At 41.1% G+C, this 26,915-nt stretch overlaps 3 protein-coding genes and 1 non-coding gene across 4 annotated transcripts; 1 reads left to right on the top strand and 3 right to left on the bottom strand.

Annotated features, from left to right (window-relative positions):
- Positions 1-2,451: 2,451 nt before the first annotated feature.
- On the bottom strand, positions 2,452-5,424 carry LOC114457750 (uncharacterized). Its single transcript, XM_028439794.1, has 3 exons — positions 4,817-5,424; positions 3,565-4,706; positions 2,452-3,438 (listed from the first exon to the last, which is right to left on the bottom strand). The coding sequence occupies exons 1-3, from the start codon at positions 5,323-5,325 to the stop codon at positions 2,555-2,557; spliced, it is 2,535 nt and encodes an 844-aa protein (XP_028295595.1). The 5' UTR covers positions 5,326-5,424; the 3' UTR covers positions 2,452-2,554.
- Positions 5,425-11,401: 5,977 nt separating this feature from the next.
- Positions 11,402-14,445, bottom strand: LOC114457724 (uncharacterized). The gene is made up of 3 exons (XM_028439753.1): positions 13,838-14,445; positions 12,586-13,727; positions 11,402-12,459 (listed from the first exon to the last, which is right to left on the bottom strand). Exons 1-3 carry the CDS (start codon positions 14,344-14,346, stop codon positions 11,576-11,578), a joined length of 2,535 nt encoding a protein of 844 aa, XP_028295554.1. The 5' UTR covers positions 14,347-14,445; the 3' UTR covers positions 11,402-11,575.
- Positions 14,446-15,509: 1,064 nt separating this feature from the next.
- LOC114458046 (uncharacterized) lies at positions 15,510-19,415 on the bottom strand. Its single transcript, XM_028440292.1, has 4 exons — positions 19,313-19,415; positions 16,824-17,346; positions 16,540-16,611; positions 15,510-15,628 (listed from the first exon to the last, which is right to left on the bottom strand). The coding sequence occupies exons 2-4, from the start codon at positions 17,338-17,340 to the stop codon at positions 15,510-15,512; spliced, it is 708 nt and encodes a 235-aa protein (XP_028296093.1). The 5' UTR covers positions 17,341-17,346; positions 19,313-19,415.
- A 1,757-nt stretch (positions 19,416-21,172) lies between these two features.
- On the top strand, positions 21,173-21,244 carry trnad-guc (transfer RNA aspartic acid (anticodon GUC)). Its single transcript has one exon. It is a non-coding gene; the product is annotated as a tRNA-Asp (tRNA).
- The last annotated feature ends 5,671 nt before the right edge of the window (positions 21,245-26,915 follow it).

The following is a 26,915-nucleotide window of genomic DNA, read 5'->3' as shown; positions in this document are numbered from 1 at the left end:
GTTCCCTGAGATGGACTCTATGGACCTCGAGCCTGGAGGAGTGCCACAGGTGCTCGATTTTATGACATGATCTCCGTAGATTCACAATCTTGTCGTTAATCCAAGGACAATACTGTTGACGGGACGCAGTATTAGATTTAAAAGGCGCCATTTGATCCAGGATAGTAGTACAGTGCTTGTTAAAACAATGCAGGAGTTCATAAATTTCAGTGCAGCCATTAAAAACAAAGGGGTCAAAACTGTCACAGAATCTATCTGCTGTTGTCTCTGTGATGATCCTCCTCTCTACTTTAATGGGTAGAGGACGGGGCTCGGGATGGACCCCCATGTCAAAGAACACACCACTATGATCGCTTAGGTAAACGTCCTCAACATTCACGTTTTCCACCTTCAGACCAAGTGAAAAGATCAGGTCCAAAGTATGACCTTTCAAGTGGGTGGAGCCTGAGACATGTTGAATGAAGTTAAAAGATTCTGTCATAGATAAAAGATCCGCTGGGGTAGAAGCATCATTATCAATGTGTAGACTAAAATCCCCCAGAATTAAAACCTTTTCCATTCTTATGATAGATGATAAAAAGTCAGTAAAATCAGATGAGAATGCACCAGTTGGACCAGGGGGGAAATAAATTAAAACACAAAATGAGTTTTCAGAACTCTGTGCTCATCACTCTACATGTGAACGCATCACTGTATACAGTGGCCAGACCACCGCCGCGGCGAGAGGGGCGTGGAGTGCCAACAGCTGAGCAGCCGGCTGAACACAATGCGTTCAGATGAATGTATTCTCCCTCCCTTTGCCACGTCTCGACAAGGAAGAGAAATTGCAGGTTTTTCCTGGAAAAGTTCATTTAAGGAAAATGCCTTATTTGCAATGGTGTGCGTGTTTAATAATCCAAAGCGGCTGGGCAAAGGAGAAGCAGGTATCCCATCTGAGTGCTCTGTGATTGGTCACAGGAATCTTGTGCAGTCACGTGACTTCCAGCTGTCGTGACTGCTCAGATGATGCTCCGCCGAGGTAAACACGGAAGGCCAGAGCAACGTCGGTGTCCATGGATTACTTCCAACTCGGAACCGATAAGGATAAATATATAGCGCCCTCTGCTGTTTAATAAAAGTATCGTGATTCGATTTTCAAAGTATCGATGTCAACCGTGATACCTATGAATCGATTTTTAACTGCCTTAGGATTAATCGATACATCCCTACTGCCCTCTATAGGTTGTAACGTAGCTATTTCAGTCGAATTTTGCTATTGGTAAACAACGAGACTCTGTGACATCACAGGTACCTCGTGTATCGTGTATTGTGTAATAAGTCGTGTTGTTGATTGATCCCTGTCCAACTCATAGCATTTTAGTCAAAGTATGTTTTATTCATTTGGCACATTGTGCGTCACAAGCATGCACTGTCGGCCTCACCGGACCTGAGAAACCTGCTAGTCGGGTTACACGGTGGACTCATTTGGTGTCTCATATCTCCTCGTTAGTATAGTGGTGAGTATCCCCGCCTGTCACGCGGGGGCCAGCCGCGGATAGTTGTATCACACTGACAGCCAATCAGATTGCAGCAATTCTTGTCCGCTGTCCTTGGTACTGAATTTTACTTTCCCTGTCAATGGTGCTGAACAGCTTTATTTTTCCAAATTTCGTCATAATATGTAATATTACCTGCAAAAATTGTATCTGTAATCACGATTGATTTTCTGTTGCATTCAGAAATTAATTAAGAACAACCTATTTGACCTATTATTCATATTGAAAATAAGCTGACCAGTGCTTTGAAGATGAAATCAAGGGAAACAAGTTCTTAATTTAATTTATTTATTAAAAGCTAAAACAAGTATAAACAAGTAAAAAAACAAGAACAGGATAACTATGGCAATTATAGCTGATGCAAAGCAATGGGACTGGGCAGAAGTTGCGGTAACATGAGGCAAACAAGAAGAATACTGAGTAAAACAAGAGGGAGTAAAAACAAGCAAGTATAAAAATAAGTTTATAGTGAGTAATAATCAGTTTTAATATACAGATCCTCAAAAAAACAACAATATCAATTATATATATATATATATATATATACACACACACACACACAAGGAAATAACGATAAAATTAATTAAATTACACAATTTACACACCTGACACTACGCCTGCATTAGTATCATGCACCAATTGTACCATTGTTTGAGTTTGAGCATCTTGGGTAAAAAACATTCAATGTCTGGGGGTAAATTCTGAACACCATCTTGAACAAAACAAAACAATGACTGATTGAAATGTGTATGTTATTGAAAAGAATGGATGGAGAAACAGAATGGTGCAATATGAGAACAGTGGATGATTAAAATATGAAGTGTATGCATAAAATGTCAACATTGCCACTTCTTTCCCTCTGCTGCCCACCTCTCCTTTTCCATGTCATTAAATGATGAGGCTTGAAATTCCCTCCATGTCATTTCCTTCGTCATGCCTCTGTCTTTATATAAGGCGAGGACTTTCGGTGGACAGTAAATGTATTTTCCTGCCACTCCTGGAAACCCTGTGTGTAAATGTTAGCTGTTTGTGCCCTGCCTTAGCTCTGTGCGACAGAATCGACACATTCTTCCCTGAGGTTGAGGGTCTGGAAGTTTCCTCTTCTTCTCAGCTTTGTCCTCCACTCTGCACTTTGTTAGTTGAAGTTCATGCTGAAAGAAATCAGTCTGTGCAAACTCTTCAAAGGTCATTATAGGGTTTGCCAGGCCCTCTGCACAATAGGCTTTAAACACCTTTGTGGAGCAATAGAAGTATCTAATGGGCCCTTTTTGATAAAAGTGATGAACTGATGATCCGTCATTTTGGTAGCGGGATTTTGGCTGCCCACACGAGAGACATTTTTTTGTCTGTCTTGGTTTTTGTTGCTGCTGCTGTTGTTGCTGGTCCTGCTGACGTAGCAATATGTCCTGTACCATTTTCTGTACATTCTCCTGTGTTAGTGGCTTTTCAGGTGCTGGCTGTGACACCGGATCTGCTGGATTCACAATTGCTGGGGGCAGTTCTACAACCGGGACATGGACAGTCTCACTTTCCTCAGTTAAACTCTGCCACAGTTTTTGTGTCGCCAACATTTTTTCTGGACTGGTGTTCAGTGATGAACTTGTGTTCACATGTTTAGCCAGGTGTTTCATGTACTGTGTTACATGGTATTTGGTTGTGGGGTGGAGCAGACTGTTTGGATCTGTGGCAGACCGATGCACCATAGCTGCGTAGTCTAGATCCACAAGCTTCAACATGTCTTTCTGTCCGTGATACTTATCTATGAGGTCGTCGATAGCTTTCTTCATTGGTGAAGTCCAGCGTTTGTGGTCCAAGACGAACACTCGCCCACCCGTCTTGATAGGTCCAGTGCGGGCACTCCTTGGAGAAGACTGCAACGGCAGGGGTGGGATATTTGAGGTTTCTGGAACAAAGAAAAGCAATTTAAAGTTAATTGTTATTTTACTCATATTTGATCAGTTGATGTTGAGTACAAAAACCATTTACAATGATATTAAAATTTTGTTCTTTGAAATTGGTATAAACTTGCCCATTTTAACTTGAGGTTCCATGCTTCCTTGGGACAACATCTGTTGGTTACGGATTGCTGCAGGTTCAAGTTGGGGGAACTGGAACACAGGCACAGCACTGGGTGGTGCTGCGTTTATGGATGGTGTTGGGCCAGGGGGGAGAGGCACAAGAACAGAAGAGTCAGCTTTCCTTTGCACTCTATGTTTGTTCCAATCTAGTGGAACTGGACGGCACCCAGGTTCTATGTATTCAAGGCCAAACCTCTCCCCAGTGTCCCGATCAGAGAGGCGAAGTGCAGGGTACTTCTCTTCTCCAGTCACTCTCTTTGAAGCAGCGTTGAGCTCAGTTATGAGTACTGGATCTAACACAGGTGGGAGGATTACATCAGGCTGCTTCAGGTCCAGAAGCCTTTGGTAGTTCCATCGTGCCACCCCTGTCATGCCCTGGGCCTGGAACAATTCGCAGGACACATGAGTTCCAGTAATCCACTGGGACTGGTGGAAATGATACCCCTCTTGCTGTGAGGTCCCTCTGACTGGAATCCAGATGGGGACTTTTGCACCTTCACCAGGGACATGATTAAGCTGCAGAGTTCCCCCATACCTGTACAGGATTGCCCCTGTGACCTCAGGGTCACTGAGGCACCCGCGGAGAATGTGCACCCTCTGGATCCGCCATGTCTTCAGCATGGATGGTTTGAAGAGCGGCATGTTGTTTGGGTCTGTGGTCAGGTGGAAATGGTAAAGAACTTTCTCTACTCTGTCTACCAGTTCTATCGGCTGTGGAATTTTGGTCCTACAGTGATCCCTGGTGTGCTGTTTTGTGGGATTTGGTGGCTGAATTCCACAAAACTGATAAGCATCCTTGAGCCTCTGCAGATCGTCCAAATCCACAACAGAAAAGGCAGTGGAGAGGAGCTGACAGAAGGTGCTGTAGAGGGGATGGTGTTCTGAAGTGCACTCACGTGTGAAACGCCTCATGCAGTGAAACAAATCCAATTTCACCACAATGTCCGGGTTGTACTGTGTACGGGACGCACAGGTGTTCACCAGAGTCCCAGCAGTGGCCTCAGTGATGACAGATTGTGTGGTCCTCCAGGCATCCCATTTGAGGTGCTCTCCGTGGTGAAGGTCAGGGATTTTGAATGGCGCACAGCAATCCCTGAACACAAGGAGGAGGAACTGATTAGAATTACAAAAATAAGTTTTGAGAGTCAAAAAATATTATGCATGTTATGAGTGGCAGTGAAAGGAGATCCAGATATTTCTCACCTGTCTACCCAGTGGTAATTGGCCTTCTCCACCCCTGCATCACTGTACCTCTTGGATAAGCCCTGGTACATGGGTTCAAGGGACTTCTCTGTCTCAGACTGCACCATCACCCAGGAGGCAATCATCCAACTCTCATTCATAACTGCGTAGCTTGACATGGTGCCGGATGACAAGGTTACTTTTCGTGCCACCTTCCTGGTGTGGTCAGACCGCATAACCTGTCCAAAAGTGCCTTGCAGGAGTTTAGTGATAGCTGGCTCTTGGCGGCGGTATTCATCAATAAGGCAGTCAGTCAAGTAGTGAGCAGAGACAGAGACTCCACACCACCCCTCTGCGTCATCATAGGCTCCAAAAGACTGTGGCGTGTCATCCTTCCTCACGAGGTGACCAAGAGTTTTCTGCCCGTAAATCCCAGCCTCAGCATCCCAGACATTCTGTATGCTGCAAAGGTATGCCAGATGAGCTTGTTCATATTTAAGGTGCATCAGCTCATTCACCTGGTTTGCCATGTCTGAGGCTGACTTGCCCGTGCGCCTAAGCTCATGAAGCACAGACTTGCAAATGGCCTTCTTGTACGTGAGGAATGCTGGCAGAATGTTTGTGAACCGCAGCAAACCAGATCCTCTTGCACATCCTGCAGCGAAGGCGTGAAGCAAAGATGTAGTATTGTCCACTGGAGCCAACAATCACTCGAGGCCTACCCACACCAGCTGAGACTATATCTGGCTTTGGACAACCATGAAGACATGGGAGTACATAATTATTTCTCAGTCTCACCATGATGTCACTCTCTGGTTTCCAAATAAAAAATGGATAGAGCTGAAAGAAATTGCGGGATGGGAGTGCTAACACTGTGTCAATGAGTTCTGGCTGTGGAGGGAGACGCCATAATGAAAGGGCGTTTCCTGGCTTGAGTAAATGATAGGACCCAGGCCACAGTCCCAGAGATTGGAGCTCTGTCCTCATCCACACTTTCTGAGAATAAGAACAGTTCCAACTGCTTATATCCTGATCTGGTGTCTGTGCTGGTGGGGAAACCAAAGCAGAAGGCCCAGCTGTGGGAACAAGGATGAAAAACAAAAACATAATCATTTTCACATCTTTTATTATCATCACAGATTATATAATAAATTAAAATGTATTTTGACCACAGTTACATCTTCAGAATAGTCATAAAAAACCTCTTACTGCGTGGTGTCTCAGGTGTATGAGGGTCTGGTCTGCTTGTCGGTGGACGAACAACAGCAGAAGGACCAGCTGAGAGAACAAGGATGAAAAACAAAAAGATTAGTGAGATGTCATAACATTTGCACACTTTATTCTTATTATAGACGGCACAGTCAAGGACAAATTTGGGTATTATAGACAGTATATTAAAGGACACATTCGGGGCAAAGTAACAAAGAGTTATGAAAACATCTTACTGTGTGTTGGCTCATGTGTATGAAGGCCAGAGGAGGTCTCCGAAGGTGGGAGGGTTCCTGAAAAGATCAATGTATATATGTTCAATTAAAACCAATAAACTCTATTTACTTTACATTGCATCATTTATTTATTCACTTTATTACTATATTTGTTCCCACTAATGTACAGAAACTTACAACACTCATATGGGCCACAGTGTAGACATTGTTAAGGAGAAAATATAACTGAATATGAAAATCAGCCTGTGATACACACCTGGTGCTGAGCCAGTCCTCTCTGTTTGCTGGTGACTAGGAAGCTCTTTCACCAGAAACTGCAGCTCAGGAGGAAGGGCCACAGGTCGCTTCACTGTAGGCACAGAGGGGGCTACAAGGACGGATAGAAAACCAGATAACAAAAAGCATTCATCAGTAAATGATTGAAGTATACAGTAACTCATGTTACCATGGTGTATGCCAATATATTTAATGGATTAACATGAATGTACTGCAAATGGAGAAACAAATTATACTGCAATTACCATCTACAAGTGGCTCGCGCAGTTTCCTTTGGGTGTCAGCAGGTGGTCTGGATAGTGAAGTAGGTGGCACTAAAACAGACATTATGTCAGTTAGAAACATGAAACAACTGGTCTTGGTAAAGGCACAAACCACTAAAATCTTACTTCACCTGCTAAGTCTTATAAATTCAAGGGGTACTTCATCTGATTCTGATTTAATAGTAATATAATGGTACTAAACTTTATTTACACATTTTTGTATGGATTGATGCTTTATCATTATAATAATCTTCTTTAGCCTTTGTTAGTCTGAGCAGAGGAAGCAATGTGATTTTTCCTACTTTAAATAACATGCAGAAAGGAAAAAATGGGTACTTACCCTCACCGTTGAGGAAATCAATTCATGAACCCTATTGGTTATTAGGAACATCAGCATGCGAACATAACATTAGTGGAACATGGCCGGAACATGGCCAGAACATAGAAATGGCCAGAACACAGCCAGCACACAGAAAAAAAAAAAAACAGTTTAATTCATGGTTCTGTTTTAGAGAACAATTCATTGTAGCTCGATCCAACATGTGCGAACTTGAAAAACCTGTTTTGATTCCTGTGGCTCGTCCTGGTACAGCAAATGATGATGACGATGATGGTGATGGAGCAGCAACTGGCAACACACAAAAAGATTCATTGGTATAGCAGACTCACATGAAATAAAACTACGCCAAAATCAATTTTGAATGTTCAGTCAGTAGAAAATTAAACAAAATGCACTTACAAAACTGTGCCAGTTCCATATTGGGTGTTATGCTCAGCATTGCTTTCTCCAGCTCCTCATCGGCATCCATCACTGTGACACAGACAGAAAGAATTACACTGCTGTATAAAATGCCATGATAAATGAATACAAGTACAAAAAATGCATTTTGTCCATACTGAAAAAACCTACTCATGGCGTCATCATGTACACCTGAGGCAAGAACTGGTGGAGAGGAGACAGAGGCCGACTCCTTCTTTCTCAGGTACTGCTGCAATTTGAACATCTGAGTCCCTGAAAAATACTTCTTCCTTTGGCACGACAGCCAAAGCCAACCAGCTGGTCATCCTCTGAGGCTGCTCGAGCTGTGGGCTTTTCCGACTCATAACGTAGAAGAGATTTGATTTGGTCAAAGCTGTGGGCATAATCCACGAAGGACAACAAGCTGGCCTTGCTGTTCCCTTCAGTCATAGACACTCCTGCAGCCTTCTCTTTCTCTATGTGCTTGAGGAGGTAGATGGTGTAGTCTACATCATTCTCCAAAAGCCACCGGAAGGATTTCCCCTTATATTTACCAAACTGGAGGATGTAATCCCCCAGCACCTCTGTCCTATCTGAGGCATCCCCTCCTCTCTGATGTACCACAGTCAGGGCATTTTGTTGGACTATGTTGTCAGCCAGAGGCGCAGACTTGTCCTGCAGTGAAGGGTTGTCCTTAAGCAGCTTAGCTGCATTAGTTGGATCCTGACTGAGGTACCCTTGTGGTCCCTTGCGGAAAACAACTTGGATCCTCCCAGGAAAAAAACTGAAACCTTTTTGCATGCTGGCCTGTGACATATGAAGAAAAGAAACAGTGTTAGATGTATATATTAAACATGTACGTCTTCTTCACCCTTACATACTTTTCGGTTGCAAGAGCTCCCTCAGTTCCCACCTCGGCAGGCTCCTTGAGCCATCAACTCTTTTGTTTTCATGCCACTTTCTACTTCTACTCCACTACATTTCAGAGGGAAATATCATACAGATTTAGGTATCAATTACTTTACACATTAAGATTTTCTTTAACACAAAACATATGAAAAGTTTTTATAGAAAATTGTTATTATTATTATTATTATTATTTATTTATTTATTTTAATTATAAATTCAATTATCCAAGAATATATATACAAGTACAGAAGGCGTGATTATATAATTAATCAATTTGTTGATGGACAGAAAATTAATTAAGTCAATTATTTTGATCTTTTCAGTCATTTTTCAGCTTCTCAAATTTGAGGATTTTTCTGCATGGAGTACTTTTGCTTAAAATACTTGAACACATTTTCCTTATTGTACTCACTTTTACGTAGGTAACATTTGCAATGCAGGACTTTTACTTATAACAGAGCGTTTTCACAGTGTGGTATTAGTACTTTCACTGTAGTAAAGGAGCTGAATAGTTCTTACATCACTGGCCATTTGCACAGTTGTAATGAAACACTAATGTTGCTTCATTGAATGCAAGTTTGTAAAAATGTTGACATTCTTGTGTTTTATTTGTATTTCTTTTATGCCATGAAAGTCCCTATATGCCCCCCACCCCCTGCACTGTTTTGGTGTAGATACATCACAGCACATTGTATTAATGACAACAAAATTGAATTGAATTGAGTAAAACTTTGCATAGAAAGACGTGAAAGATTTAAAAAAAAAAAAATTAATTAAAAAAAATTGTGTGTAACTTACGTGTAACATAAACGTAAGAGCTTGGTCATGGAAGTGAAATTGAACTGAGAAAAATGCATAACGTTATGCTGATTGAAACAAAAAGATCATATATTATTCCAAATATTCTATTACATATGTGCAAGTGTGGCATGGAAATAAAAAAAACAATGGCATAACATGCTCAAAAAAATATAATCTGAATCAAGACACTATAGTGTAAAAAATTCTAGTTACAATTACATCGAATAATAATATTAATAATATATATTTTTTAAATGGTGGATGCATTTGTAGTGCTACAAAAAACCATTTGAATTTGAAAACACATGATCATTTGGGTAAACACATACTAATTGCTAATTTCTTGCAACATATCAAGCATGCATATTAACCCGGCATGTTAGCAATTAATTTCCCCACACAAATAAAATCTCTATTTTCTTCCAGAATAGTCTTTTTGTTGGTTTAGTTAACTTACCAGGGATTTAAAATGTAAGGGTAACCACAGGTGTAAGGAAAGTTTATAGTTGATGAGTTATTATTTTTAGGTTGACAAATTGTTTTATCATGATTTTGTTTGGTGTCAGTCATTTATCATTAACACCCTCTGTAAGAAATAACAATTCATTATTTTAATATGTTCGTATTTTTAACCTTGGGAATATATATAATATCAAATATCCATGTATTTATTTATTTAATGTTCTCATGAGACTGTTTGATGTCAGACAGACCACCGTGTGACACTGAAAACTCTCTGAAAGCACCACACAGCCAGGTACACAGGACCCACCTCACAAGCAGTGGTCCAAGTAGACCCCACCAGGACGATGTTGCCTTGGCATTTCCTGCGTTTTTGTGTGTGACTGGCTGACGGACATGTCTAGTGTTATGGTCATTTATTAAAATACGGAAAAAACAGCGTTTTGGCTAAGTACGGGACGCACCATTTAGTACATGACACCGCTAAGTGAAATGCCGAAAAAGTTCGATGTCATTCAACATACAAAGCTCCAAGATTCCCTGGGACAACGTACATGTCTGTCCATTATTTATCTAGTCCTTAGTCAAAAAGTCACTTACTTTTGTTGGAAAAAGACCTTTGTTTGCTCGATTTCTTTGCCAGCCCGACACTAAAGGAAGCTGTTACAGCGCCAAAAAATGATCAGTGGCGGGAAGGCGCATTTGAGGGGGCTGAGTGAAGCTGTTACAGCGCCACAAAGGGTCAGTGGCGGGAAGGCGCATTACATCCGTAGTGGTTTAGCACTACCATAGAGAATAAATGGGAAACGGTTTAGGGCTGTTTAGCTGAACAATCCTCGGCGGCCGCGCGGGGGCCAGCCGCGGATAGTTGTATCACACTGACAGCCAATCAGATTGCAGCAATTCTTGTCCGCTGTCCTTGGTACTGAATTTTACTTTCCCTGTCAATGGTGCTGAACAGCTTTGTTATTTTTCCAAATTTCGTCATAATATGTAATATTACCTGCAAAAATTGTATCTGTAATCACGATTGATTTTCTGTTGCATTCAGAAATTAATTAAGAACAACCTATTTGACCTATTATTCATATTGAAAATAAGCTGACCAGTGCTTTGAAGATGAAATCAAGGGAAACAAGTTCTTAATTTAATTTATTTATTAAAAGCTAAAACAAGTATAAACAAGTAAAAAAACAAGAACAGGATAACTATGGCAATTATAGCTGCTGCAAAGCAATGGGACTGGGCAGAAGTTGCGGTAACATGAGGCAAACAAGAAGAATACTGAGTAAAACAAGAGGGAGTAAAAACAAGCAAGTATAAAAATAAGTTTATAGTGAGTAATAATCAGTTTTAATATACAGATCCTCAAAAAAACAACAATATCAATTATATATATATATATATATATACACACACACACACACAAGGAAATAACGATAAAATTAATTAAATTACACAATTTACACACCTGACACTACGCCTGCATTAGTATCATGCACCAATTGTACCATTGTTTGAGTTTGAGCATCTTGGGTAAAAAACATTCAATGTCTGGGGGTAAATTCTGAACACCATCTTGAACAAAACAAAACAATGACTGATTGAAATGTGTATGTTATTGAAAAGAATGGATGGAGAAACAGAATGGTGCAATATGAGAACAGTGGATGATTAAAATATGAAGTGTATGCATAAAATGTCAACATTGCCACTTCTTTCCCTCTGCTGCCCACCTCTCCTTTTCCATGTCATAAAATGATGAGGCTTGAAATTCCCTCCATGTCATTTCCTTCGTCATGCCTCTGTCTTTATATAAGGCGAGGACTTTCGGTGGACAGTAAATGTATTTTCCTGCCACTCCTGGAAACCCTGTGTGTAAATGTTAGCTGTTTGTGCCCTGCCTTAGCTCTGTGCGACAGAATCGACACATTCTTCCCTGAGGTTGAGGGTCTGGAAGTTTCCTCTTCTTCTCAGCTTTGTCCTCCACTCTGCACTTTGTTAGTTGAAGTTCATGCTGAAAGAAATCAGTCTGTGCAAACTCTTCAAAGGTCATTATAGGGTTTGCCAGGCCCTCTGCACAATAGGCTTTAAACACCTTTGTGGAGCAATAGAAGTATCTAATGGGCCCTTTTTGATAAAAGTGATGAACTGATGATCCGTCATTTTGGTAGCGGGATTTTGGCTGCCCACACGAGAGACATTTTTTTGTCTGTCTTGGTTTTTGTTGCTGCTGCTGTTGTTGCTGGTCCTGCTGACGTAGCAATATGTCCTGTACCATTTTCTGTACATTCTCCTGTGTTAGTGGCTTTTCAGGTGCTGGCTGTGACACCGGATCTGCTGGATTCACAATTGCTGGGGGCAGTTCTACAACCGGGACATGGACAGTCTCACTTTCCTCAGTTAAACTCTGCCACAGTTTTTGTGTCGCCAACATTTTTTCTGGACTGGTGTTCAGTGATGAACTTGTGTTCACATGTTTAGCCAGGTGTTTCATGTACTGTGTTACATGGTATTTGGTTGTGGGGTGGAGCAGACTGTTTGGATCTGTGGCAGACCGATGCACCATAGCTGCGTAGTCTAGATCCACAAGCTTCAACATGTCTTTCTGTCCGTGATACTTATCTATGAGGTCGTCGATAGCTTTCTTCATTGGTGAAGTCCAGCGTTTGTGGTCCAAGACGAACACTCGCCCACCCGTCTTGATAGGTCCAGTGCGGGCACTCCTTGGAGAAGACTGCAACGGCAGGGGTGGGATATTTGAGGTTTCTGGAACAAAGAAAAGCAATTTAAAGTTAATTGTTATTTTACTCATATTTGATCAGTTGATGTTGAGTACAAAAACCATTTACAATGATATTAAAATTTTGTTCTTTGAAATTGGTATAAACTTGCCCATTTTAACTTGAGGTTCCATGCTTCCTTGGGACAACATCTGTTGGTTACGGATTGCTGCAGGTTCAAGTTGGGGGAACTGGAACACAGGCACAGCACTGGGTGGTGCTGCGTTTATGGATGGTGTTGGGCCAGGGGGGAGAGGCACAAGAACAGAAGAGTCAGCTTTCCTTTGCACTCTATGTTTGTTCCAATCTAGTGGAACTGGACGGCACCCAGGTTCTATGTATTCAAGGCCAAACCTCTCCCCAGTGTCCCGATCAGAGAGGCGAAGTGCAGGGTACTTCTCTTCTCCAGTCACTCTCTTTGAAGCAGCGTTGAGCTCAGTTATGAGTACTGGATCTAACACAGGTGGGAGGATTACATCAGGCTGCTTCAGGTCCAGAAGCCTTTGGTAGTTCCATCGTGCCACCCCTGTCATGCCCTGGGCCTGGAACAATTCGCAGGACACATGAGTTCCAGTAATCCACTGGGACTGGTGGAAATGATACCCCTCTTGCTGTGAGGTCCCTCTGACTGGAATCCAGATGGGGACTTTTGCACCTTCACCAGGGACATGATTAAGCTGCAGAGTTCCCCCATACCTGTACAGGATTGCCCCTGTGACCTCAGGGTCACTGAGGCACCCGCGGAGAATGTGCACCCTCTGGATCCGCCATGTCTTCAGCATGGATGGTTTGAAGAGCGGCATGTTGTTTGGGTCTGTGGTCAGGTGGAAATGGTAAAGAACTTTCTCTACTCTGTCTACCAGTTCTATCGGCTGTGGAATTTTGGTCCTACAGTGATCCCTGGTGTGCTGTTTTGTGGGATTTGGTGGCTGAATTCCACAAAACTGATAAGCATCCTTGAGCCTCTGCAGATCGTCCAAATCCACAACAGAAAAGGCAGTGGAGAGGAGCTGACAGAAGGTGCTGTAGAGGGGATGGTGTTCTGAAGTGCACTCACGTGTGAAACGCCTCATGCAGTGAAACAAATCCAATTTCACCACAATGTCCGGGTTGTACTGTGTACGGGACGCACAGGTGTTCACCAGAGTCCCAGCAGTGGCCTCAGTGATGACAGATTGTGTGGTCCTCCAGGCATCCCATTTGAGGTGCTCTCCGTGGTGAAGGTCAGGGATTTTGAATGGCGCACAGCAATCCCTGAACACAAGGAGGAGGAACTGATTAGAATTACAAAAATAAGTTTTGAGAGTCAAAAAATATTATGCATGTTATGAGTGGCAGTGAAAGGAGATCCAGATATTTCTCACCTGTCTACCCAGTGGTAATTGGCCTTCTCCACCCCTGCATCACTGTACCTCTTGGATAAGCCCTGGTACATGGGTTCAAGGGACTTCTCTGTCTCAGACTGCACCATCACCCAGGAGGCAATCATCCAACTCTCATTCATAACTGCGTAGCTTGACATGGTGCCGGATGACAAGGTTACTTTTCGTGCCACCTTCCTGGTGTGGTCAGACCGCATAACCTGTCCAAAAGTGCCTTGCAGGAGTTTAGTGATAGCTGGCTCTTGGCGGCGGTATTCATCAATAAGGCAGTCAGTCAAGTAGTGAGCAGAGACAGAGACTCCACACCACCCCTCTGCGTCATCATAGGCTCCAAAAGACTGTGGCGTGTCATCCTTCCTCACGAGGTGACCAAGAGTTTTCTGCCCGTAAATCCCAGCCTCAGCATCCCAGACATTCTGTATGCTGCAAAGGTATGCCAGATGAGCTTGTTCATATTTAAGGTGCATCAGCTCATTCACCTGGTTTGCCATGTCTGAGGCTGACTTGCCCGTGCGCCTAAGCTCATGAAGCACAGACTTGCAAATGGCCTTCTTGTACGTGAGGAATGCTGGCAGAATGTTTGTGAACCGCAGCAAACCAGATCCTCTTGCACATCCTGCAGCGAAGGCGTGAAGCAAAGATGTAGTATTGTCCACTGGAGCCAACAATCACTCGAGGCCTACCCACACCAGCTGAGACTATATCTGGCTTTGGACAACCATGAAGACATGGGAGTACATAATTATTTCTCAGTCTCACCATGATGTCACTCTCTGGTTTCCAAATAAAAAATGGATAGAGCTGAAAGAAATTGCGGGATGGGAGTGCTAACACTGTGTCAATGAGTTCTGGCTGTGGAGGGAGACGCCATAATGAAAGGGCGTTTCCTGGCTTGAGTAAATGATAGGACCCAGGCCACAGTCCCAGAGATTGGAGCTCTGTCCTCATCCACACTTTCTGAGAATAAGAACAGTTCCAACTGCTTATATCCTGATCTGGTGTCTGTGCTGGTGGGGAAACCAAAGCAGAAGGCCCAGCTGTGGGAACAAGGATGAAAAACAAAAACATAATCATTTTCACATCTTTTATTATCATCACAGATTATATAATAAATTAAAATGTATTTTGACCACAGTTACATCTTCAGAATAGTCATAAAAAACCTCTTACTGCGTGGTGTCTCAGGTGTATGAGGGTCTGGTCTGCTTGTCGGTGGACGAACAACAGCAGAAGGACCAGCTGAGAGAACAAGGATGAAAAACAAAAAGATTAGTGAGATGTCATAACATTTGCACACTTTATTCTTATTATAGACGGCACAGTCAAGGACAAATTTGGGTATTATAGACAGTATATTAAAGGACACATTCGGGGCAAAGTAACAAAGAGTTATGAAAACATCTTACTGTGTGTTGGCTCATGTGTATGAAGGCCAGAGGAGGTCTCCGAAGGTGGGAGGGTTCCTGAAAAGATCAATGTATATATGTTCAATTAAAACCAATAAACTCTATTTACTTTACATTGCATCATTTATTTATTCACTTTATTACTATATTTGTTCCCACTAATGTACAGAAACTTACAACACTCATATGGGCCACAGTGTAGACATTGTTAAGGAGAAAATATAACTGAATATGAAAATCAGCCTGTGCTACACACCTGGTGCTGAGCCAGTCCTCTCTGTTTGCTGGTGACTAGGAAGCTCTTTCACCAGAAACTGCAGCTCAGGAGGAAGGGCCACAGGTCGCTTCACTGTAGGCACAGAGGGGGCTACAAGGACGGATAGAAAACCAGATAACAAAAAGCATTCATCAGTAAATGATTGAAGTATACAGTAACTCATGTTACCATGGTGTATGCCAATATATTTAATGGATTAACATGAATGTACTGCAAATGGAGAAACAAATTATACTGCAATTACCATCTACAAGTGGCTCGCGCAGTTTCCTTTGGGTGTCAGCAGGTGGTCTGGATAGTGAAGTAGGTGGCACTAAAACAGACATTATGTCAGTTAGAAACATGAAACAACTGGTCTTGGTAAAGGCACAAACCACTAAAATCTTACTTCACCTGCTAAGTCTTATAAATTCAAGGGGTACTTCATCTGATTCTGATTTAATAGTAATATAATGGTACTAAACTTTATTTACACATTTTTGTATGGATTGATGCTTTATCATTATAAAAATCTTCTTTAGCCTTTGTTAGTCTGAGCAGAGGAAGCAATGTGATTTTTCCTACTTTAAATAACATGCAGAAAGGAAAAAATGGGTACTTACCCTCACCGTTGAGGAAATCAATTCATGAACCCTATTGGTTATTAGGAACATCAGCATGCGAACATAACATTAGTGGAACATGGCCGGAACATGGCCAGAACATAGAAATGGCCAGAACACAGCCAGCACACAGAAAAAAAAAAAAACAGTTTAATTCATGGTTCTGTTTTAGAGAACAATTCATTGTAGCTCGATCCAACATGTGCGAACTTGAAAAACCTGTTTTGATTCCTGTGGCTCGTCCTGGTACAGCAAATGATGATGACGATGATGGTGATGGAGCAGCAACTGGCAACACACAAAAAGATTCATTGGTATAGCAGACTCACATGAAATAAAACTACGCCAAAATCAATTTTGAATGTTCAGTCAGTAGAAAATTAAACAAAATGCACTTACAAAACTGTGCCAGTTCCATGTTGGGTGTTATGCTCAGCATTGCTTTCTCCAGCTCCTCATCGGCATCCATCACTGTGACACAGACAGAAAGAATTACACTGCTGTATAAAATGCCATGATAAATGAATACAAGTACAAAAAATGCATTTTGTCCATACTGAAAAAACCTACTCATGGCGTCATCATGTACACCTGAGGCAAGAACTGGTGGAGAGGAGACAGAGGCCGACTCCTTCTTTCTCAGGTACTGCTGCAATTTGAACATCTGAGTCCCTGAAAAATACTTCTTCCTTTGGCACGACAGCCAAAGCCAACCAGCTGGTCATCCTCTGAGGCTGCTCGAGCTGTGGGCTTTTCCGACTCATAACGTAGAAGAGATTTGATTTGGTCAAAGCTGTGGGCATAATCCACGAAGGACAACAAGCTGGCCTTGCTGTTCCCTTCAGTCATAGACACTCCTGCAGCCTTCTCTTTCTCTATGTGCTTGAGGAGGTAGATGGTGTAGTCTACATCATTCTCCAAAAGCCACCGGAAGGATTTCCCCTTATATTTACCAAACTGGAGGATGTAATCCCCCAGCACCTCTGTCCTATCTGAGGCATCCCCTCCTCTCTGATGTACCACAGTCAGGGCATTTTGTTGGACTATGTTGTCAGCCAGAGGCGCAGACTTGTCCTGCAGTGAAGGGTTGTCCTTAAGCAGCTTAGCTGCATTAGTTGGATCCTGACTGAGGTACCCTTGTGGTCCCTTGCGGAAAACAACTTGGATCCTCCCAGGAAAAAAACTGAAACCTTTTTGCATGCTGGCCTGTGACATATGAAGAAAAGAAACAGTGTTAGATGTATATATTAAACATGTACGTCTTCTTCACCCTTACATACTTTTCGGTTGCAAGAGCTCCCTCAGTTCCCACCTCGGCAGGCTCCTTGAGCCATCGACTCTTTTGTTTTCATGCCACTTTCTACTTCTACTCCACTACATTTCAGAGGGAAATATCATACAGATTTAGGTATCAATTACTTTACACATTAAGATTTTCTTTAACACAAAACATATGAAAAGTTTTTATAGAAAATTGTTATTATTATTATTATTATTATTTATTTATTTATTTTAATTATAAATTCAATTATCCAAGAATATATATACAAGTACAGAAGGCGTGATTATATAATTAATCAATTTGTTGATGGACAGAAAATTAATTAAGTCAATTATTTTGATCTTTTCAGTCATTTTTCAGCTTCTCAAATTTGAGGATTTTTCTGCATGGAGTACTTTTGCTTAAAATACTTGAACACATTTTCCTTATTGTACTCACTTTTACGTAGGTAACATTTGCAATGCAGGACTTTTACTTATAACAGAGCGTTTTCACAGTGTGGTATTAGTACTTTCACTGTAGTAAAGGAGCTGAATAGTTCTTACATCACTGGCCATTTGCACAGTTGTAATGAAACACTAATGTTGCTTCATTGAATGCAAGTTTGTAAAAATGTTGACATTCTTGTGTTTTATTTGTATTTCTTTTATGCCATGAAAGTCCCTATATGCCCCCCACCCCCTGCACTGTTTTGGTGTAGATACATCACAGCACATTGTATTAATGACAACAAAATTGAATTGAATTGAGTAAAACTTTGCATAGAAAGACGTGAAAGATTTAAAAAAAAAAAAATTAATTAAAAAAAATTGTGTGTAACTTACGTGTAACATAAACGTAAGAGCTTGGTCATGGAAGTGAAATTGAACTGAGAAAAATGCACAACGTTATGCTGATTGAAACAAAAAGATCATATATTATTCCAAATATTCTATTACATATGTGCAAGTGTGGCATGGAAATAAAAAAAACAATGGCATAACATGCTCAAAAAAAATATAATCTGAATCAAGACACTATAGTGTAAAAAATTCTAGTTACAATTACATCGAATAATAATATTAATAATATATATTTTTTAAATGGTGGATGCATTTGTAGTGCTACAAAAAACCATTTGAATTTGAAAACACATGATCATTTGGGTAAACACATACTAATTGCTAATTTCTTGCAACATATCAAGCATGCATATTAACCCGGCATGTTAGCAATTAATTTCCCCACACAAATAAAATCTCTATTTTCTTCCAGAATAGTCTTTTTGTTGGTTTAGTTAACTTACCAGGGATTTAAAATGTAAGGGTAACCACAGGTGTAAGGAAAGTTTATAGTTGATGAGTTATTATTTTTAGGTTGACAAATTGTTTTATCATGATTTTGTTTGGTGTCAGTCATTTATCATTAACACCCTCTGTAAGAAATAACAATTCATTATTTTAATATGTTCGTATTTTTAACCTTGGGAATATATATAATATCAAATATCCATGTATTTATTTATTTAATGTTCTCATGAGACTGTTTGATGTCAGACAGACCACCGTGTGACACTGAAAACTCTCTGAAAGCACCACACAGCCAGGTACACAGGACCCACCTCACAAGCAGTGGTCCAAGTAGACCCCACCAGGACGATGTTGCCTTGGCATTTCCTGCGTTTTTGTGTGTGACTGGCTGACGGACATGTCTAGTGTTATGGTCATTTATTAAAATACGGAAAAAACAGCGTTTTGGCTAAGTACGGGACGCACCATTTAGTACATGACACCGCTAAGTGAAATGCCGAAAAAGTTCGACGTCATTCAACATACAAAGCTCCAAGATTCCCCGGGACAACGTACATGTCTGTCCATTATTTATCTAGTCCTTAGTCAAAAAGTCACTTACTTTTGTTGGAAAAAGACCTTTGTTTGCTCGATTTCTTTGCCAGCCCGACACTAAAGGAAGCTGTTACAGCGCCAAAAAATGATCAGTGGCGGGAAGGCGCATTTGAGGGGGCTGAGTGAAGCTGTTACAGCGCCACAAAGGGTCAGTGGCGGGAAGGCGCATTACATCCGTAGTGGTTTAGCACTACCATAGAGAATAAATGGGAAACGGTTTAGGGCTGTTTAGCTGAACAATCCTCGGCGGCCGCGCGGGAGACCGAGGTTCAATTCCCCGACGGGGAGTCTGGAAACTTTTCTTTACCGACTGCTTGCGTGTGGTAAATCTAGGTTTTCATCGTTTCTTTCTCCGTTCAGAAAAATCTTTTTTTTCTATTTAAAGGTATCGTGGACGATGTTTTTTTGGCTTCAACTTCCGGATGAATCAACTTAACTATTGGTCCTCCTAATTGTCAATCATTCTGTGTGTATGTACAGCCACATCGTGTGTGTATCCCCGTCAGTCGCTGCGCGTGCACAGTTGTGCGTGTCCTTCTTGTCGCTGTATGTCTGTCTTCCTAGTTTTTGTGCGCAAGTTGGTTTTCCGGGGTTCATTGTTGGAGAGCAGGGGATTTTTGCCTGTGCGTTCTTTAGTGTCTGTTTGGTTGTGTCTGCGTGAGTAAGCGTCACGTCGGGATTATGTGTGCGTGTGTTCATAGTAAGCACAGATCGCGCCAGATTTCCACTGGTTGGGAATTTGTTGTAAAATGTCTGAGTGACTGCCCTCTAGGGATGTAACGATTCACTCAACTCCCGATACGATTCGATTCACGATACTGGGTTCACGATACGATTCTCTCACGATTTATTTTACAAAGTGGGACTGGAGACAAATGATGACTGAAAAATAATACCTTATTTTTTGGGGGGAAAAAAACTATAAAATACTGTACTTTTTTCCTTTTATTTTTCATTATCAAAAGAATCCCTTGATAAACTATTCAAAACAATGCAATTTAACTAAAATAAATCTTGAGTGAAATAAATAAAGGAATAATACAAAAGAAGAAGAAGCCTATTAATTTAAATTCTGGTTCTATAGTAAACAATACAAAACTGCATGATTGTTCTTTTGCTTTTTAAAAGTGCAACTAAAAATGTTTTTTGTGCCTTAACAATAGGACATAACAAAAAAAAAACAGTCATTTAACTGATTCACGTCAGATATTTGTTTGGACCAGCAGAGGGCGCTGGTAACCCAGTGGTCGGTTGGCATGCAGATTCTTGCAGTGAAGAAGAGATGCTATGCTAGCAGACAGAGCTAATAGAAAAACGTGACTTTTACAGATATTCTGGTAATATTACAGATATTCTTTCGGTGCTAAAGGGGTAAGGAATCATTTATGAACATGTTTAAGAGTAGAAGGTGGCCAAAAAGAAAGTAGTCGCAGATTCTGCCCGCCGCGTACACTGCTGGACAAGAGAAGGATAAATATATAGCGCCCTCTGCTGTTTAATGAAAGTTTTCGTGATTCAATTTTCAAAGTATCGATGTCAACCGTGATACCTATGAATCGATTTTTAACTGCCTTAGGACTAATCGATACATCCCTACTGCCCTCTATAGGTTGTAACGTAGCTATTTCAGTCGAATTTAGCTATTGGTAAACAACGAGACTCTGTGACATCACAGGTGCCTTGTGTATCGTGTATTGTGTATTAAGTCGTGTTGTTGATTGATCCCTGTCCAACTCTTAGCATTTTAGTCAAAGTATGTTTTATTCATTTGGCACATTGTGCGTCACAAGCTTGCACTGTCGGCCTCAGCGGACCTGAGAAACCTGCTAGTTGGGTTACACGGTGGACTCATTTAGTGTCTCATATCTCCTCGTTAGTATAGTGGTGAGTATCCCCGCCTGTCACGCGGGAGACCGGGGTTCAATTCCCCGACGGGGAGTCTGGAAACTTTTCTTTACCGACTGCTTGCGTGTGGTAAATCTAGGTTTTCATCGTTTCTTTCTCCGTTCAGAAAAATCTTTTTTTTCTATTTAAAGGTATCGTGGACGATGTTTTTTTGGCTTCAACTTCCGGATGAATCAACTTAACTATTGGTCCTCCTAATTGTCAATCATTCTGTGTGTATGTACAGCCACATCGTGTGTGTATCCCCGTCAGTCGCTGCGCGTGCACAGTTGTGCGTGTCCTTCTTGTCGCTGTATGTCTGTCTTCCTAGTTTTTGTGCGCAAGTTGGTTTTCCGGGGTTCATTGTTGGAGAGCAGGGGATTTTTGCCTGTGCGTTCTTTAGTGTCTGTTTGGTTGTGTCTGCGTGAGTAAGCGTCACGTCGGGATTATGTGTGCGTGTGTTCATAGTAAGCACAGATCGCGCCAGATTTCCACTGGTTGGGAATTTGTTGTAAAATGTCTGAGTGACTGCCCTCTAGGGATGTAACGATTCACTCAACTCCCGATACGATTCGATTCACGATACTGGGTTCACGATACGATTCTCTCACGATTTATTTTACAAAGTGGGACTGGAGACAAATGATGACTGAAAAATAATACCTTATTTTTTGGGGGGAAAAAAACTATAAAATACTGTACTTTTTTCCTTTTATTTTTCATTATCAAAAGAATCCCTTGATAAACTATTCAAAACAATGCAATTTAACTAAAATAAATCTTGAGTGAAATAAATAAAGGAATAATACAAAAGAAGAAGAAGCCTATTAATTTAAATTCTGGTTCTATAGTAAACAATACAAAACTGCATGATTGTTCTTTTTCTTTTTAAAAGTGCAACTAAAAATGTTTTTTGTGCCTTAACAATAGGACATAACAAAAAAAAAAACAGTCATTTAACTGATTTACGTCAGATATTTGTTTGGACCAGCAGAGGGCGCTGGTAACCCAGTGGTCGGTTGGCATGCAGATTCTTGCAGTGAAGAAGAGATGCTATGCTAGCAGACAGAGCTAATAGAAAAACGTGACTTTTACAGATATTCTGGTAATATTACAGATATTCTTTCGGTGCTAAAGGGGTAAGGAATCATTTATGAACATGTTTAAGAGTAGAAGGTGGCCAAAAAGAAAGTAGTCGCAGATTCTGCCCGCCGCGTACACTGCTGGACAAGAGAAGGATAAATATATAGCGCCCTCTGCTGTTTAATGAAAGTTTTCGTGATTCAATTTTCAAAGTATCGATGTCAACCGTGATACCTATGAATCGATTTTTAACTGCCTTAGGACTAATCGATACATCCCTACTGCCCTCTATAGGTTGTAACGTAGCTATTTCAGTCGAATTTAGCTATTGGTAAACAACGAGACTCTGTGACATCACAGGTGCCTTGTGTATCGTGTATTGTGTATTAAGTCGTGTTGTTGATTGTACACTTACCTTCGTTGTTCGGTCAGCCTCCGTCTCAGCATCAGCTGGTGTCAGCAATCAGCTGCTTGGATCCATGTCGCCCGCTCCGCGACCTTCACTGCCGTGTGGGTTGTCAGCTGAACGCGGAAAGGGTCGGTCCACTTCCGGTTGATCCACCTTCGGTCGCGTTGTAGATGATCACGAAGTCATTAGGCCGAATATCGTGTGGATGATCGGTTGTTGTCAGAGGAAGGGTAGTCTCCACACACCTGGCAACCTCTCTTGGGATCGGTTGGTACCTGAACAGAAGAAAAGAGGGGAAAACAAAACAAAACAAAACAAAATAAATAAATAAATAAAATAAAAAATAAATAAATAAATAAAATAAAGCTAGTTTAAAAAGAAGGGGTGTTAGGGTTGGTTAACTAACTAAATGAATAGTTAGTAGTGCTTTGGCACTCAGTTATAGCTTCCAGGAAGGCAGAGACAGGTCAGAGGTCAGGATCTGAGAGCTTTTCAGATCCTAAAAGGTGCTGTTGCACAATCACACAATGGTTAGGAGTGGGTTTGTGAGCTTTTAGCCATGCCAAGCTCAATGTTATCTGTAGCCCATTCACACGTGAGTGGGAAATGAGGCTGAAAGAAAGCAGGAAGTATTTATTCGATTCTCCTTTCCTGGAGCAAGGAGAAGCGTAGCTGGAGTTGCAGTGATTCTCAAACTGTGGTACGTCTACTACTGGTGGTACGCTGATACCTGGTGAGAAGCAACAATTTGAGAACCACTGTTTACAAGGGCATGCAAGTCAGACGGAAAAGTGTGAAGCGTGACTACATGTCTTCCCAAGATGAATTCATACAATTGGGAGACATGGAGATGTGAAAAGCTAAATAAGTTTAACCAAATAAATAAATAATGTTATTTATTTATTTAAATTGTTTGTTTTGTTTTTCTTTGCTATCTCTTATTTATGAAGGAGAAATCTTATTCTGTCCTTTATTTATTCTGAATAATGTTAACACTCCACACCTAATAACATGACCTAATTATTTTTATAGAGCTGAATTTGTCAGTTCATTTATTTCATTATTTTCCCCATAATTGTTATTTGAGAAGTAATTTACTTAATTTTAAAGCTAAATTGGTGGCAAAAGTGTCTCCTATTCTGTGTCTGAACCAGAGTTAAGCAAGATTATTGGCCCTTTTAAGGTTAGATAGAATTAAAGTTAAGTTGAGTCGAACAATCATATTGTCTTTTGCTCTCTACATTTATCCCATTCGTAGGAGCGACGAGCGATAGCACGGTTTGGAGAGCTTCCTTAAATGCTCGGAAGTTACTTAACTTTAAACTATCTCATTTATATCGATTAATTATTAAGAATTTCAGGAGGACCCTCTTTAAATCGCAGGTGACCCAGATTGGGTCAATTTTACCCATAAAAATGATAAAATATAAATCAAAAATCAGAGGGACGTTGGCCCTCTCCCTTCCCTTTTTACATAAGAATACATTCGAATTCTTAAAACCATATGATAATTATCATTGGAAAATGACTTATCTAATCATTTTGGATGTGTCTCTTTTTTCCTCTCTCTTGTGTCCGCCTGCTTTTGTGCCCTCCAGCCTCCTCAACCTCCTCCTCCTCAGCCATAAAGGTCAAAGCCAGGGTCAACTGTACGCTCCTTTTGAAAATTTGAAGATTTGTCCAGTTTTGCAGTTGGATTGGAAGTCTCTGTAGTCTCTGGAATAGATATTATGTTAGAACATCCACAATATGTCATATTGTCACGTGTCTATTTCAGTCTATTTCTCCTTTGCTTCCCCGTTATAGTTTAAGGACAATACTTCCCTTTAATTATCATCCTTCATCATAAGAAGCAGTGACCAGGCATGACGGCTGAAGGAGGCAGGATCGGAGTCGAAAAGGCGGGGCATTTTCTGTTCAGAAACACTCAGAAACAGAAAAAGGGGAAAGCTGAATAATTTAAAATATCACTTTTCTTTTGTTTGATTTGATTCGTCTCCTTCGAATATACAGCCAGCGTCCTGTATATTGGAGAAAAAAAAAACACAATAACAACAACAAAGACGAAGACATAGACAAGTGTACACAACAACGAGAATACACATATAACAACAAAAACATGGACACTGAACATGAACAGTAAGGTCAGTCAAGGTCAAAGCAAGTCATTCCACTGAAAGTGGTATTTTATATTAAAAATGTTGTTTGGTGTTTTTAAACACCCAGAAAAATAACCTTTAAAACCTGGTAAACCATTTAGAAGGCCCAAGGCCTAAAACCATATTTCTATGAACAAGCAGCAATGAGATCTGAACACCCCACTAGATAATTGGCAAAAACAGGGAGAAGATCTAGTGCATCAAAACCCAGGAGGAAAGGAAGGTGAAACAGAGGAACATGTGTGGTCAAACAGCCATTCATCGATCAATCATTCAATGACACGTCCACTGGCACATTCGCACTCAACGCGGTTCTCTCAGGCATACGTAACGTGTCATCATTCAGTCATTCATGCACCGCACATATTCATGCCTCAAGTTTCACGTCCATGCATTCACAAGGTTTCGCTGCGCAGTGTCTAAGTAGAATACAGGCCTCATCTAACCCACCAGCGGCGATAGCCAGTCCACCTCGTCTCTCGGGGTCAATGAGCTCTTATTGCCCCCCCATGCTTGGCAACCTTTTAGCTTTTCACTGGTATTCATCCCAAATAGGTAACTTTTCACAACATTCTTCATCTGATTAATAAGAGGTACGCTCCTTTTCACTTCCCCTTTGGGGGCCGATTAACTTTGATTGTTGCCCATAATTGTCCTCACGGTCCGTTCTGTGCTGATCAGGCACTTAAAACACCGCCAGTGATTCGGAACCCGTCCGTAATAAACACACACAGCTCAACTAAAGTAGTAATAACCACAAAGGAGCCCCGCTCAGCCCCGCTCAACTGTTAGAGATAATAACGGGGAGCCTCTAGCACGCCCGCTAGAAACAAGTACAAGACAAACAAACGGTTCAACTAAAAGTCGCATAAAACAACTAAAGGAACCTCTCTCAACGGTTTTTTTTTCCAGACCTAGAAAAAAATCCAAACAACCGGAGACTCGCTCAACGTTTAGCCTTTCAAAATAAAGGATTGGGAGCATTAACACAAAACTCTGATAACAGACCGTCAGGACTTTGTGCACTGTAGTATTACATTAACAGGATTGGAGCCAGCCTCTAACAACCCTCACTCTAAGGGAACGTACAATATTGATATCGTAGACTGAGAAATTTGTTCAGAACGATATTCGGTTACCAAGCATGTATCAAATGAGGTGGACCACTATCCCCTGGCAAGACAGTATGACGCATGTTCAGCGAGTCAAGGATGGTGTCCGGGAGAGAGAAGCATTACCCAGGAATTGTCCCGCATGTCAGAAAGGAAAGACCACCAAAGACCAGTTTCCCTCGCAAGGTTTATCTTTTTCTTTTTCTTTTTTCTTTTTTTTTTGCACATTAAAACCAGGGCTTCTTGTTTGAAAAGTAATTACCTATGTACTCATAGCACCTAATAGGACAGTTTTCTCAGAAAAAATTTGGTACCCCCCCTGCTGTCCAGTGGCTTCGGGCCGGCTAGACAGTCCGACGCGGTAAGGAGGAGGCGCGCAAATTGAAAACAATAAATGTTGAACGAGGCTGCCTGTCGCAAGCAGCTTCAAAAGGGTAAGGTACAGATTGTTTACGAGGGTATCGGTCAAAAAAAAAAAAAAAATGTCAAAATGTAAACTTGGTTGAGGCTGCAGTCCTCAATCGCCGTCTCAATTTTCCTGAAATTGAGTAAAAACAAAAGGGTAAAAGAAGAATCGTTCAGAAATAACAAAGAAGAAAAACGTGCGAGCTCAAAAAAATCATGACCAATAAAAAAATAAAAACTTCAGCGCCAAAAGCTGAGGCAGCACAACAGAGGGCTCTTTCTTCAACGGATGTAACTATATCTTGCATTGTGGGGGGTCCTCCCCTCAACAGGAACAAAACCATTAGTATCACTATTTTCCTCCCTTTTGTTTGTCTTTCTCATAAAGGCAAAAGCAGTATAAATAAATGAGCAACATAATGAATAAAAGCAAAGATAAATGATGGGCACACATGGTCTCATGTGGCAAACAGAAGGGTTCTGTGTGAAGTTACGGTGGTCTTGTGTTTCAGCTCATAGTTATGAACGTGAGTGTGTGACTGTATGTCTGGTCTGTCT

Source organism: Gouania willdenowi, chromosome 24, assembly GCF_900634775.1.
Source record: "Gouania willdenowi chromosome 24, fGouWil2.1, whole genome shotgun sequence".
In the NCBI taxonomy this organism is placed as follows: Eukaryota; Metazoa; Chordata; class Actinopteri; order Blenniiformes; family Gobiesocidae; genus Gouania; species Gouania willdenowi.
The sequence above is the reverse complement of the archived record's forward strand: the minus strand, read 5'-3'. Positions and strand labels throughout refer to the sequence as shown.

Coding starts and splice junctions, on each gene's coding strand:
- LOC114457750 (XM_028439794.1), bottom strand. CDS start 5,325: ATGGCAAACCAGGTGAATGAGCTGATGCACCTTAAATATGAACAAGCT. Junction 4,707..4,816: donor AATTACCACTGGGTAGACAG/GTGAGAAATATC, acceptor CCTTGTGTTCAG/GGATTGCTGTGCGCCATTCA. Junction 3,439..3,564: donor GGAACCTCAAGTTAAAATGG/GCAAGTTTATAC, acceptor TCTTTGTTCCAG/AAACCTCAAATATCCCACCC.
- LOC114458046 (XM_028440292.1), bottom strand. CDS start 17,340: ATGCAAAAAGGTTTCAGTTTTTTTCCTGGGAGGATCCAAGTTGTTTTC. Junction 16,612..16,823: donor CTGTCGTGCCAAAGGAAGAA/GTATTTTTCAGG, acceptor TCTGTGTCACAG/TGATGGATGCCGATGAGGAG. Junction 15,629..16,539: donor CATGGAACTGGCACAGTTTT/GTAAGTGCATTT, acceptor CCGTCCTTGTAG/CCCCCTCTGTGCCTACAGTG.
- LOC114457724 (XM_028439753.1), bottom strand. CDS start 14,346: ATGGCAAACCAGGTGAATGAGCTGATGCACCTTAAATATGAACAAGCT. Junction 13,728..13,837: donor AATTACCACTGGGTAGACAG/GTGAGAAATATC, acceptor CCTTGTGTTCAG/GGATTGCTGTGCGCCATTCA. Junction 12,460..12,585: donor GGAACCTCAAGTTAAAATGG/GCAAGTTTATAC, acceptor TCTTTGTTCCAG/AAACCTCAAATATCCCACCC.